Source organism: Trematomus bernacchii, unplaced genomic scaffold (assembly GCF_902827165.1).
Source record: "Trematomus bernacchii unplaced genomic scaffold, fTreBer1.1, whole genome shotgun sequence".
NCBI classification, from domain to species: domain Eukaryota; kingdom Metazoa; phylum Chordata; class Actinopteri; order Perciformes; family Nototheniidae; genus Trematomus; species Trematomus bernacchii.
In genome coordinates this window covers 19,880,206-19,893,914 of record NW_022988043.1, presented here as the reverse complement: position 1 = coordinate 19,893,914, position 13,709 = coordinate 19,880,206, and the positions used below count along the sequence as shown (strand labels likewise).

The window sequence follows — 13,709 nt, the reverse complement described above, 5'->3', positions numbered from 1 at the left end:
GAGGGAGCTCTCTAAGCAGTGTTGACAATGTTCAAACCCCTTAGTTTAGCAAGTAGCTGAGGCCCTCCACACAGGTGTTCCACTTATTGCTAATTAGCCCAATTTACTAAAAGCAACGAAGAGGTAAACTTTGTCCTTGTAAAAAATAAATGAATAAATAGGAAATTCGAGTGAAATAACAAAACCAAAAAAACAACAAAAAAATACATTCAGAATAGGTGCTGGTAAAAATATGCTTTAAGATACATTTTCAATGATGACTGACTCAGCAAGTCCTATGCAAAGTCTTTGTAGAGGCAGGGATGGAAAGGGTAATGGATTTTTCTCAAGTTGAAGTAATGTTACTTTAAAAATGTTTACATGTAGAATATTTGTAAAAAATGTACTTGGATTAAAGTATAACATTAAAGGAGACAATGCATGTAGAATTTAAAACATTACGAAGGCAGAGACAAGGACGTGTTTAAAATTGAATCTCCAATGAGGCTGCAGCTACTGTAGAAACACACATTTTAAAGCAAAACGTGATGCTGTGTTAAAAAAAAGTAACATTCATCAATAAGATGTTGTTGTACTCACCGGTACGAAGACATTGTGGGCCTTGAGACGGTGCAACTTTTCTGCTTGATCTCAAGTTCTGAGCACTATAGTCTCTCAGCGTCCCTGCTGTCATACTGATCTCCTCACTGAAGGTAAAATAAGTACTCGGCCGGGCCGGAATGCCCACTACACGACACGACTAGGCCTCAAAACGGTCGCAGTTAGGACTTTGAGGCACCCAAACTACTTGGTAAATTAGGGTCTTAAAACATTTTGTTTAAGTGTACACTGTAAGAATAGCCTTTTGTCAAAATCGGTTAAAATCATATACAGTTTCTAGTTAAAATCATCTTATTCCCAGAAGTGGGTCTGCAAAAACTGCAGGTAGACCTTTCCAGTAAAGTAGTATTTAGCTTGTTAGCCAGACCCAGATGTAACATTTCCCCCCTTATTTTAACCTTTAGTGGTACACAATTATTAATTATATTATTCTTTTTAAAAGATTTGTGAAGCACAATACTTGTGTTTTTTAGGTGTAGGCCAATACATTTGGGGGTCTATCTTTTTTACTTTTGATCTGTTATGTTAATACAAAAATACACTGGTAAGCGATTGATATATCCAGATCTGAGACTTATGGGAACATAATTGTATTTTAGTGAACAAAGGACAGGACCAACTGCATTGATTCATAAATATTTTATGTACAAAATATTGTTACAAGTATATTCAACATAATGTCACATTAGAATAATGATAACTACTTTAAATACAGTTGATCATTCTTCATATTTCCCAGTACATACAGGAAAAAGATCACAATTCTAGGTGACTTTGTATACAATAAATACATGCTCTGGTCGTAGGCTTTTTTTTTTTTTTTTACAAATGTACAGTTAGTTTTTGAACATAGTGCAAGAGTTCAGTTGTCCCTACAGCTGTGGCCATTGTAAAATAACAATAGCTTACACATAAATATGTTGGTTCAGTTTAATACGGCAGAATCCGTGACAAAACTAATTTCCATTTCATTTATCTGAATGACCAAACAGATCTTCTTGAGTTTGGAGCAAAGTGCAGCTACTTTTGGCAATCGTGCAGTAAGCATTGGCATATCTACAATGGCCACTTCTGTCTGCAAACAAAATATTGATGAGAGCTTGCCGAACATGGCTGAACACTTGCGTTCCTTGGCACGTAGTAAACATACAAGAGTGTGGAACAAACCTAGTTAGTCTTCAGTCAATTTAACAACCTGCCTGCATGTTTTTTTCATCCAGATCTAAGTTTGTAGTGTGTTTAATGCAATAACACCAATCAAATATCCACAAACATATGATTGGTAAAGTATGTGCATGCATGGCAAGGCTGTACGACTTACTGTGAGTTCTCATCCAATTAAAAATTGCAAATACAGACTAATATTACATTCTTAGAGGTCCATTTCTGTTCCTCCATAACATGTGTTCACATTATCTAACCCCTTTTTACATTAAGAGCAGGTTGCAGGTAAACAGAGTCTACAGTCACAGTTTGACACATGGCAAAAACAGAGAAGAGCTAAATTAAAAACGTATGACTCTGCATTTCTTCTCAGCTGAACTATGTTCAGCTGGCCACAGTTCAGAGGTCTGTCAAATATTTTAAACAACTCTACTATAGTTCTTCGCTTTCATAGAAAATCTAGTTTTTTAACTTCACAAGTCAATGTTGTATCCATTCATGTTTGGTTCAAAAGTGGGCTGAGCCAAAGGGTATTTAGTTGGTTGCAATCTGCAACCTGCAACACTCAATTCAAATCCTCCACACCGTCACTAAAGTCTGAGCACGATGTACACTGAGCTAGCTACGATAGCTTGCAGGATTTCATTTTTTAAGGCTATGTATTTCAAATGATTTTATCTCAGTATTTCATTTCTTCGATTTTACCAAGGTTTTAGATTTTCCTTCTGGTAAAAATATTTCACATGCATCTTGACAGACTTCTTCCTGGTTCAGCTACATGAAAAATATGACTGTCTGAGGGTATTTTCTAGCGAAGCTTCGCATCAACTCTCCAGAAACGCTGCAATTTAATAACATGCACTCTCTGGATGGACGTATCCTGAATATCTTTATTTCTGTAACGTAAACGTGTTGCTACAAGTGCCAATTTGCCTGAATAAGGACTTGTGATGCATTCACTGTGTGTGAAAGTTAATTTTATCATCAAAATCGAGTAAAACACGATCCTGTTTTGCTGTTTTATTTGGCTCTATTGTTAAGCTCCATTGTTAAGCACAGACATTTGTTCATTCAATTTCACTTTTTTGGGGGAAAACAGTGGCTACCAGATTAAGCAGTGTCCGACTGTCAGGAGTCACCAATCTGGGATTACTTCCTCCAACTCACTTTCCTCTCATGTCATAAATGATTTATGATCGTTAAACATTAGTCCTTATGAGCTCTCAGAAGTAACGACTCAGGTCCATGCAGTTTTAGGCAGGGGTTGACTGGCCATGTGGAATAGCGAACATTTTCCTGCTGGTCGCCTTGCTATTTTGGCCGACACAACCATCTTCTTTTTTTTTCTTCTCCCTGAATCCCCATAAAACAGGTAAGACGGCCCATTGTTTGTTTTTTATCCAATTGACACTGGGCTGACCCAATCACATATTTGTACCTTCCCCCTTTGGACTCAGTAAAACAGCACATCTGCATAACAGGCCAAAATGGAGAAGAAACAATGCAAGAGGGGCCGCCTTGGACATAGCCCTGGACTTTTCAAACCCTTTAAGCATATTGCTGCTCAGAGAAACTCAGCCAGTGGCTCCTCAAGTCTCCATCTAGTAACCATAGTTACTGGTAATTGCGTTTCCAGGGTATATTGTTGTTATGTAAGATTATGTGAATCTTGACATAAAGCTTAATATGAGCTGATATGCATTCGTCTTCAGGGCATAACAACCTATCAAAAATAAATGGTAGGCAGGTCTGGGCTAAAATGCCAGAGCAGAGTTTTTTTGTCTTAGTCCACCCCTGCTGTCAGATAGACGGAGACAATGTACTTTGTTTGGTAAAGGCTGTGGATAAGCATCTCGGATCACCAACAGATGACGGGTTTAATTTGCTACAGGCATACAAAATAGTCCGTCATCAGGATTAGAAGATTGGTGCTGATTGTGTTCTTCTTTTTCAACATTTTGAGAAAGCATCTCCTTCCCAAAATGTGCCCTTTGAATTAAATACATTTCCTTGTTACCATAGCTATGACAAATTGTCGACTTACTTCTGTCTTTTGAGGATCTCCTCCATGTCAGAGGCTCTAATGGTCTGTGTTTGCTGAGATGATATATGAAAAGTGCTCATAAACAACATACAGAACCACATAGCCCTGACTCTACACCCTGACCATGCTCCATGTCAGTTTCACATTTTCACAATTTCTTTGTTCTTCAGTCAGCATCTCCGCTCATCTGCCCTCCTCCACAGGACGAGTTTCAGATTTCAGCTTGACGAACTCTTTGGCCACTTCGTCCGCAGGCCGCTGGGACAAGATGCGCATCACCGTCAGGCCCGTTTCGTCGGTTTGGACGCGCGGGCCGATCGGACACCAGCAGACGCAGCTCTTGCGGTCAGCGATGTCCCGGAGCTGGATCACAGCCATGCCCACCACCCGGTCCACCCGGCCGAAACAGTAGTCCTTCACCGTCATCTGGAGCTCATAGCAGTCCGGGGACTCCTTACCCAGGACACTACAGAGCAGAAAGGATAATCGAGAATTGGCCTGAAAACACTGAGCTTATTTGTAGGTGTAAGAGTTCACAATTAAAACTCACAACTGGAAAGCCTCGTTGAACTTCGCCGACCAGCTGTTGTTCTTGGACTTTGTGGTGAATTTGCGCTTCTTGTCGGCCAGGAAGGGACCGACCATGGAGACGTCCACGAAAGGCCGGAACATCCCTGATGTCTGCCACTTCATGTCATTCACTGCGATGACTGGACGGACAGAGGAAGAGAGGCAGTGAGGATGATGGTGCCATCAGATGATACAATTAAGTGTTTGTGGTTGCATGTGTAAATATATATATTTTATTCTCTTTTGATCCAATTGAGTATGTATGTGCCCCATTTGCATGACTATTTGTCAGTTCTAAAGACAAGAGGGCCTAACAATGATATAGTAAAAGTATTTTTTCAATAGAGTGGTGCAGTGACGAGTCCTAAAACCCGGAAGTGAGTTAGCATTTTACCACTACCGGTTCCCTCGTCTCAGTCAACGGGATTTCTCCATAGGATTTGGGAAAATAGCTGGAAATAAGGTCTGTGGTTGAGACAAATTTAAGAGACGGATCACGTTCTGTTCTACGACATTAAATCCATCAGCAGTGACCCCCACTGGTGATTTCTGAAGAGTTTACGTGTCTGAAAAATGATGGTTGTTAACATGTGGCTGAATAGGACTACAGAAGTTGTCGAGGCCGTTGTACGTCATTACACCGAACACGTAAACACTCCCGCTCAGTTTGTTTGCACCTGTTCTGCTTGAAAGCAAGTACCTGCCTCCTGCAAACTGTTAAAACAAACGCTTCAACTTGTACCATTTTGAATCTGTATTTTTGAATATCGATCTTAAGTTGGCGTGACGTTGAAGCAGCGACCCTGCTGAAGTTAGTTTATAGCATAACTTTAGCATTTTGCTTCTGGCGATTAGATTTATGATTCGAAAATTATAAAAGTAGGGTAGACATGTGGAGATTATCCGGCTGAACAAAACGTGCATTTATCCAACAGGTTCGTTTTCCACAGACCTTATTTCCAGCTCTTTTCCAAAATCCTATGGAGAAATCCCATTGCTTTTTTGTCGAGGGAACCCGAGCGCAGCTTACTTCCGGGTAAATACGTCATCCCTGCACCACTCTATTGCTGCCTTATTTAAAGGACCATGTTTTGAATGTTTCCTATAAAACTATTAAGAGCCAATCTCCTTGCATTACTGATGACAATCAGTCTGTTTTAGTTCATTTTTAAAAAGGTATTGAAGTATTGAACCCCGCAAAGACCTAAGACTTACATAAGATATCTTGGTGTCTTTATTTATTTTGATTTAGCCTTTTCAAATAACCAATCCTTTGAAATAAAATCTATAATTGAGCCAAAAATAATGACTCTAACGGCCCGTTCGCCGAACTGCATTGTGGGAAGCGAAGCTGATCTTTGCTGGCGTGGCTTGCTGCAAAAGTTGAGCAATGTTCAACTTTTGAAGCCTCGGCAGAAGCGTCAGCCAATCGAATCATATGCCAGTACAAGCTCTAGCCAATCAAACCGCTGCTTGTTTGTCAGGGGCGGGAGATTCATGTGATTGGTTGTTGGTCGAGTTTCAGACACGCCCGCTGGCAAGCTTCAACGCACGCCGCTGTGTGGACGGGCCGTTAATGTTTGTTTGGCTTCAAAGTTCAGCCTTGATTATAAAAAATGTACCTTGAGGTTACAGAAAATTACAAATATGAACCTGAAAATGAGAATAATAGGGCCCCTTTAAGGACAAGCACTTGAACACAGAAATACAAGGTATAAACAACTACAAGTTAAGACATACAAAACAAACAGTTTGGTCCTTTAAAGGCACAATTGGAGATTAGGTGTGGGACAGTATGTAGTTTAGATATTTAAGGTTGCAGCTTAAACATCAGGGTTTAATTGTATTTGTTCGTGCATTTGGATCTGATGACTCTCACCTTTCACAATGATTTTGCGTTCTTTTCCGAGCATCATGTCGATCTGCAGTATGGCCTCTCCAATGGGCTTCTCTATCCCCGAGCCTGCAGAACACAACCACCACGACACACATTCACATGACTAACAACAGCTTTTAATCCTCATATTTATGCCAGTGCTGCTGCATTGAGCCACTGTGTTATTTAAAATTTATATATAATAATATTATATTTCAGCTTTCGTAAAAGTTGCTAAAATACCTTTTGCTATAATAGAGCATCATGACGCTAATTTGAAATGTGACATACATTTGTTGTCACAGCATAACAAACGTGTGCTCTGTAGAAGATTAGAAGTAGGAAACATGTCATCACATCAAGTCCAAAAAGTATATAGAAAGCTTTAGTTTATATTTCATGAACCTTTAATATTTAGGTGTTTCTCCAGATTTCACTGAGGAGTATTTATCTCAAAAGAAGCTCTATGGTTATGATTATAGAGCCTTTATTTCAGACTGATGCAGAGAGCAGTGGACTTACCCCTATCAGGTCGGATCTTCTCATTTCCAGTGATCCTGATGCCCATCCCATCATGCACTGTGAGGACAGGAGAGAGCAGGAATGTTAAGGACACTCTTTACCAACCCCAAATCCTGTAGACTGTGCATGCAGTGTGTATGTGTGTGTGTGTGTGTGTGTGTGTGTGTGTGTGTGTGTGTGTGTGTGTGTGTGTGTGTGTGTGTGTGTGTGTGTGGTCACCTTGGGAGTGCTGTGTGGTGACAAAGGTCTTGATGAGAGCGTCGGTGCTCTGGGAGTAGAGGGAGAGGGCGTAACGCAGTGAAGCTAGTTCAGGACTTTTCTCCACGAACGCCTTCTTCAGCCCGTTTCCTCCTGCGTGGAAGTATTGCTGTAAGAGAAGAGACAAGAAGCATGAAGGAGAGAAAGTAAACATTTAAGGTTGAAAGACTGATAATACACTTTGTGAGGGTTTTCCCTTTCCTGTAGTGTGTAATATTTTCTCTCTAACTTTGAACTATGTCATGCATGTTTAGAGATGCCAAAGAATTGTACAAATGTCTCGAAATTGCCCAGTCTAAATGCTGCTGGTTTGTGTGTGTGTTTTTCATGAATTTACATGTGAATGTGCAGGTCTCCACTTACCTTGATGGTCTCCAGCCCTGCGTCCATGATTATACACTGTTTGGGCGTCAAGGTTTTGGTTTCACCCCCTCCCTGCAGGAACCAGAGTTCACAGACTGACATCAGACACACTTTCCTTAAGGGCAACACTCAAATAAATAAATAAATACAATTGAATCCTTCTTATGTGTCTTCAGAAGGCTACAAGTGGCAATTCTTTTTTTACTGCATGTGTTACCTTGAGACTGGACAGTCCTTTAGCTGCTGTGAGGAGCTGGGCACCCTGGAGAGAGAAAAAGACGGTAAATAAAGATCACCGTGAGACTGCTTCCAATCATTCATGCTTCATTGTTTGTCACATTTCTCTCTACAGAAGAAAAACTGCTCGGATTCAACACGATCAACGTGTTCACAGAAGAAATCAAACTGGAGAATTTGCTGCCATCCGCCACTGGGTGTCAGCACAGCTCAACATATTCTAATAATAATATCACAATTGATATCTGCAGATTGACTTAACCCCCTTCCTTAGTGCTCTGACGATCCCATTGATGACAGTCAAATGCTTTTTGCTATATGTGAGTGCAGGTAGCTGACAATGAATGCCTGAGCTTTGCTTTGAGGAGACACAATACACTTGATAAAATAATTAATAATATAAGTATATTTATGTCTTAGGAGTAAACCATGTGTTGATGCAAGACCATGTGAATGCAGGTGTTGCTATAGTTACACAGGAAAACATGCATAAAATAAATTCACACTGAAATCCCTCCCACACCCTTACTTCTAGCCGTCAAAATGTGTGTATTTTTGTATTTGTATTTGTATTATTTTGACATGTAAACATGTCACAGTAGAGGCACAACATACAAATATGAATCAGGAAATGAGCATAATAGGGCCCCTTTAATACTTCTGCCCGAATGACCGCAAATATATGGTTATTCCTATATATTATATATGATCTAAAAGAGTCTGAAATCCACCTTGCAGGAACCCTGCTTTTGGTAAGTCTGTGCTTTATAAAGAGTTTGGCAGCTGGTTTTCAGAAACTGTAATAAGAATATTTTTGTTCAATACAGCCCCAGTCTGCTGCTCCATTACCACAGGAGCAAAAACATAACAACAAAGGGAATCAATGCAGCAAAACAACATCATTTACTAAAAGGGTTGGCAACAATAAGCTAGTCTATGTGATTTGTAAAGAATGGGCAAGTACACCTCCAAATATTGTCTTTGAAAAACTCCCTCTCTGCCCTCTGAATAAAACAATTAGTATGTGAAGCTGGAATCCTGATGACTGTCAATACATTTTACAGAAGAAAATAAATGAGGCATATTGATTACTCATCAAAAAAACGTTTTTTCCATTGTGTTAATGTTCTTTTTGTTCTAGCTTTGTAAGGGCCAGATTTGACTGAGATTTGTGCAGCAGAGGACAGGTTTTGACGAGTAAGAAAAATGTGCGGAATTAAAAAGATGACACCTCTAATTCTGCTTTATTGATTCTGATCCGTCTTTCTTTCTTTAACCTGCCTTTAGTGAGTCTGACGATGTTATAAGAGTGCAGTACTCTTGTTTAAGGTGAGAGTGAGTTTAGTTAATGGTGTGGGTAAGGCGGGATCTAGTTGTGCTGGTTGAGGTGAAGGCTGTTCTTACCAGACTGTCGTTGCTCTGCGGCAGGACGATGGTCTTCTCCAGGCTGCTCAGCACCATCTTCCACAGATCCTTCAGGATCCTCTTCAACACTGACTTCTCACAGACGTCAGCAAAGATACTGAGACTGGACACAAACAAACATAACATGTGAGCTAAAACTACAGTCTTCATGAAATACGAGATCAAGTCTGAAATGTATCTTGCTTCACAATAGCTCCATTTGCAGCATAGACGAGGACACATATTAGGACAAAGATACAAGGAGAGAAACATTCAAACACATCTCAAGAGCACTATGATCACTCCTCTCAACCACTTTGTTTACGCCAGGTTGGTGCAGCAAAGTGTTTGGTAACACTATATCGTCAGAATACCAGTCGTTCTTTCTCATAACAAAACGCAAAGGAAACGGGGACACTAAAATGTGACGCACACCACTGGGACAGGAGCGCTTGTAGGGGATTATAAAGTTAGCCAACTGTCACTGGAAAGTTACCTAAAATGTACATTTTAATCGGCTTACTGTATTTGAACAATGTCATCGCATGATTCCTTACCATATTATTGCAGATCTGCTGTAAGCTAGCTAGCTAACGCAGCTTACCTAGTCATTTCAAATATACTGACAAACACTTACAATTATTAAACAGACTAACTCTGCCAACAGTTACATTGACAGTGAGAACAATAATATGGTTATCTTTACCCATTTTTAGACACAAAACACTTAAGTTTTACCATTAAGTGTGTAAGGTGCACAAAACAACACATGACGTTCAAAACATAATAAGATACACATATCAACCCCATATTAACAATTAATGACAAATAGAGACGCGTATGTTTAAAAAGAGCCTCAGTAGATTATGAACGTTTGCAACCATTTCCTAGTTTCGACAATAATATAAAAACCTTCACCAAGGTTGTTTCCATGGTGAATAAAAAAGCAAACTGTTAATGCCCCGTGATACGAAGCTGCTTTCATTTTTTTATTTTCTTTGCCCATGACTACGGCTGAGAGTGCTATATAAATGCCTTCACCTTGGGTTCAAATCTAACATGTCGGTGTATCCTTGGGCAAAATAGTTAACCAAGTGGCTCCTGATGGAAATGTGTGAATGATTGGGCGAATGATGGCTTCTATATTTAAAGCGCTTTCAGGGGTCGTAAAGACTTGATAAAGCGCCATATGAATGCAGTCCATTTACCATTCTTTACCAAACCCAAAAAAAAAAAAAACCTCCATTGCAGAAAAACATTGGGTCAGATCACCTCCTTGTTTGAGTTTGTTCTAGTTAGAGGTTCTAAGGAAAGTGAACCTCTTATTGGTGCTTTAACAAACCAAGTATAGTAGAGATCCGATCCTGTGTATAGCTTCTTCTCGCAGCATACAACTGGAGTCACTGTGTGTGTCACACTCTCACTTACTTCCCATCCAGGAACTCCATGAGGGGCCTCAGCATGTTGTCAGCGTCTGCCTCTGCAGTGTTGTGGTTGGGGGGGGCCTTTGATCTGGTAGAGGAGCTCAGCCATCTGACGCATGCAGCCGTTAATACGAGCCTGGAAGCTGGAGGGAGAGACAAACTTAGACGAGAAAACTTCTGCAGGCCTGATAGAGGCTAGTTCCTCAGACATGCATACAGGTCTGTGTGTGTGTGTGTGAGCGTGTGTGTGTTACCTCTTGGCAAATCCCATGCTGAAGTTGTCCAGAAAGGTGTTTAGCTTCACCTGCAGGTCATTAAGGATGTCGGCTGCCTCGGTATCCAGCTGCAACACACACATAACGGAACAGGAGGAAAAAGTGATAACAGGTTTATTTCAAGTCTTTACGATCAATTATTTACAGCCTGAAATAGAAAGCTACATGTCAACAGCAGTTAATGCATACAGTTCTAGTCCTTTGCAATTTCTCTTGGGAGGCCAATCAGAGAGGGGCTACAGACACACAGAGGGTGAATATAGGTGCATTCAGCAAAGAGAATGATAAACATAATGTTAATGCATGTCAACTTTCATATTAAACTAATATTAGACCAAAATGCAAGTATGCGTCAGTAAATGGGCATCACATGACCCCCTTGAATGGAAATAACTGTGTCAGTGTTCTGTCTCAGGTTTTCTGGGACAGGTCTGCTTTTGTCCCCAGGGTCCAAACTAAACACTAACCCTAACCCAAGCAGCATTTAGTTATTATGCTCCAAATATCTGTACATCTATGTCCAACGCAACTCTCACTACTTTTAAAACTAGGCTGAAGACTTTTCTTTTGTTTTATTCTTTTTAAACTTGTTTGGCCTTATTTTATTTTTTAAATATGTTTTGGGCAAATTGTGCCTTTCTTGTAGAGACAGAGTTGAAATGCGTGACAGAGGGGATGACATGAGGGAAATAGTCCCGAGCCAGTTTCGAACCAAGGTCCTCCGCTTGTGGACCTAGCCTATTTAATGACTGTTTTTAAATGTATTTAAATATTATTTTATAATGTGTTTCTGCTGCAGTATATGTTAATGTTTTTATTTTTGTAAAGCAGTTTGAATTGCCTTGTGTTGAAATGTACTCTGTATATACACTTGCCTTGCCTTACACAACACTGTACTGATCACTGTTGAAAGTGACAATTCTCCCTCTCTAACAAAGTGCATCCGGAAAGTATTCATACCCCTTCACTTTTTACAGCCTTATTTCAATTTGGATTACATTCATTTGCTTTCTCAACATTCTACACACAATACCCCATAATGACAAAGTGAAAAACGTTTTAAAATAATTTTTGCAAATGAATTAAAAATAAAACACTCAAATATCACATGTGCATAAGTATTCACACCCTTTACTCAATACTTTGTTGAAGCACCTTTGGCAGCAATTACAGCCTCAAGTCTTCTTGAGTATGATGCTACAAGCTTGGCACACCTATCTTTGGGCAGTTTCTCCCATTCTTCTTTGCAGATCATCTCAAGCTCCATCAGGTTGGATGGGGAGCGTCGGTGCACAGCCATTTTCAGATCTCTCCAGAGATGTTAAATTGGGTTCAAGTCTGGGCTCTGGCTGGGCCACTCAAGGACATTCACAGACTTGTCCTGAAGCCACTCCTTTGTTATCGTGGTTGTGTGCTTAGGGTCGTTGTCCTGTTGAAAGGTGAACCTTCGCCCCAGTCTGAGGTCCAGAGCACTCTGGAGCAGGTTTTCATCAAGGATCTCCCTGTACATTGCTGCATTCAACTTTCCCTTGATCCTGACTGGTCTCCCAGTTCCTGCTGCTGAAAAACATCCCCACAGCAGGATGCTGCCACCACCATGCTTCACTCTAGGGATGGTATTGGCCAGGTGATGAGCGGTGCCTGGGTTCCTCCAGACATGATGCTTGGAATTCAGGCCAATTTTGATTTCATCAGACCAGACAATTTGGTTTCTCATGGTCTGAGAGTCCTCTAGGTGCTCCATGGGGGCTTTCATGTGCCTTTTGCTGAGGAGTGGCCACTCTACTATAAAGGCCTGATTGGTGGAGTGCTGCAGAGATGGTTGTCCTTCTGGAAGGTTCTCCCATCTCCACAGAGGAACACTGGAGCTCTGTCAGAGTGACCATCGGGTTCTTGGTCACCTCTCTGACTAAGGCTCTTCTCCCCCGATGTTCAGTTTGGTTTTGGCGGCCAGCTTTAGGAAGAGCCGTGGAGGTTTCAAACATCTTCCATTTGCAAATGATGGAGACCACTGTGCTCGTTGGGACCTTCAATGCTGCAGACATTTTTCTGTACCCTTCCCCAGATCTGTGCCTTGATACAATTCTGTCTCTGAGGTCTACAGACAATTCCTTGGACCTCATGACTTGGTTTGTGCTCTGATGTGCACTGTCAACTGTGGGACCTCATATAGACAGGTGTGTTCCTTTCCAAGTCATGTCCAATCGATTGAATTTACCACAGGTGGACTCCAGTCAAGTTATATACATCTCAAGGATGATCAGTGGAAACGGGATGCACTTGAGCTCAATTTTCAGTGTCATAGCAAAGGGTGTGAATACTTATGTGCATGTGATATTTCATTTGATTATTTTTAACACATTTGCAAAATATGTTTTGAAACGTTTTCTATTTGTCATTATGGGGTATTGTGTGTGGAATGTTGAGGAACAAAATAATTTAATCCATTTTGAAATAAGGCTGTAACATAACTACATTTGAAAAAGGTTAAGGGGTATGAATACTTTCCGGATGCACTGCACATGCAGTTGGGGAAACAAGTTCCACTAAAGGAATGTTTCTTACCATATATGGTCTGTTTATGCACAAGCAGATGGGTGTAGAATAAGTAAATCCTTGTACATTTCATGCAGGTTTGAGCAGCAGGTGTGACACTCTGCTGATGTGTCTGATTAAAGGGGCCCTATCATGCTTTTTGGAGTTGTTCCTTTTCCTGTAGTGTGTTATATAGGTTTTTGTGCATGTAAATGGTCTGCCATATCATAAATACCAAAGTTCTCTCCAGAGGGAGTTTATCTCCATACACACTATGTCTGAAACACTTCCATTGAACTCCTTTGTTTACTTATATAAAATAGTGACATCACTATGTAACACTCGCAATTGTACATGATAGGCTAAGGCAGGGGTTCCCAAACTTTCCAGCCCACGACCCAAGAAGGATATCAAGAAGCATATAAAACAAACAATGG

The 13,709-nt window shown here is 40.5% G+C and overlaps 1 protein-coding gene across 1 annotated transcript in view; it reads right to left on the bottom strand.

Moving 5' to 3' along the window:
• Nucleotides 1-1,223: 1,223 nt before the first annotated feature.
• LOC117472988 (protein unc-13 homolog B-like) overlaps nt 1,224-13,709 on the bottom strand; it is a 204,683-nt gene continuing 192,197 nt past the window's right edge. Inside the window, 11 exon segments of the mRNA XM_034118456.1 lie at nt 1,224-4,274; nt 4,359-4,518; nt 6,258-6,341; nt 6,777-6,833; nt 6,996-7,143; nt 7,398-7,469; nt 7,615-7,659; nt 9,039-9,162; nt 10,467-10,538; nt 10,540-10,605; nt 10,717-10,805. Of these exon segments, the coding sequence (XP_033974347.1) occupies nt 3,992-4,274; nt 4,359-4,518; nt 6,258-6,341; nt 6,777-6,833; nt 6,996-7,143; nt 7,398-7,469; nt 7,615-7,659; nt 9,039-9,162; nt 10,467-10,538; nt 10,540-10,605; nt 10,717-10,805 (1,200 nt within the window). The 3' untranslated portion in view covers nt 1,224-3,991.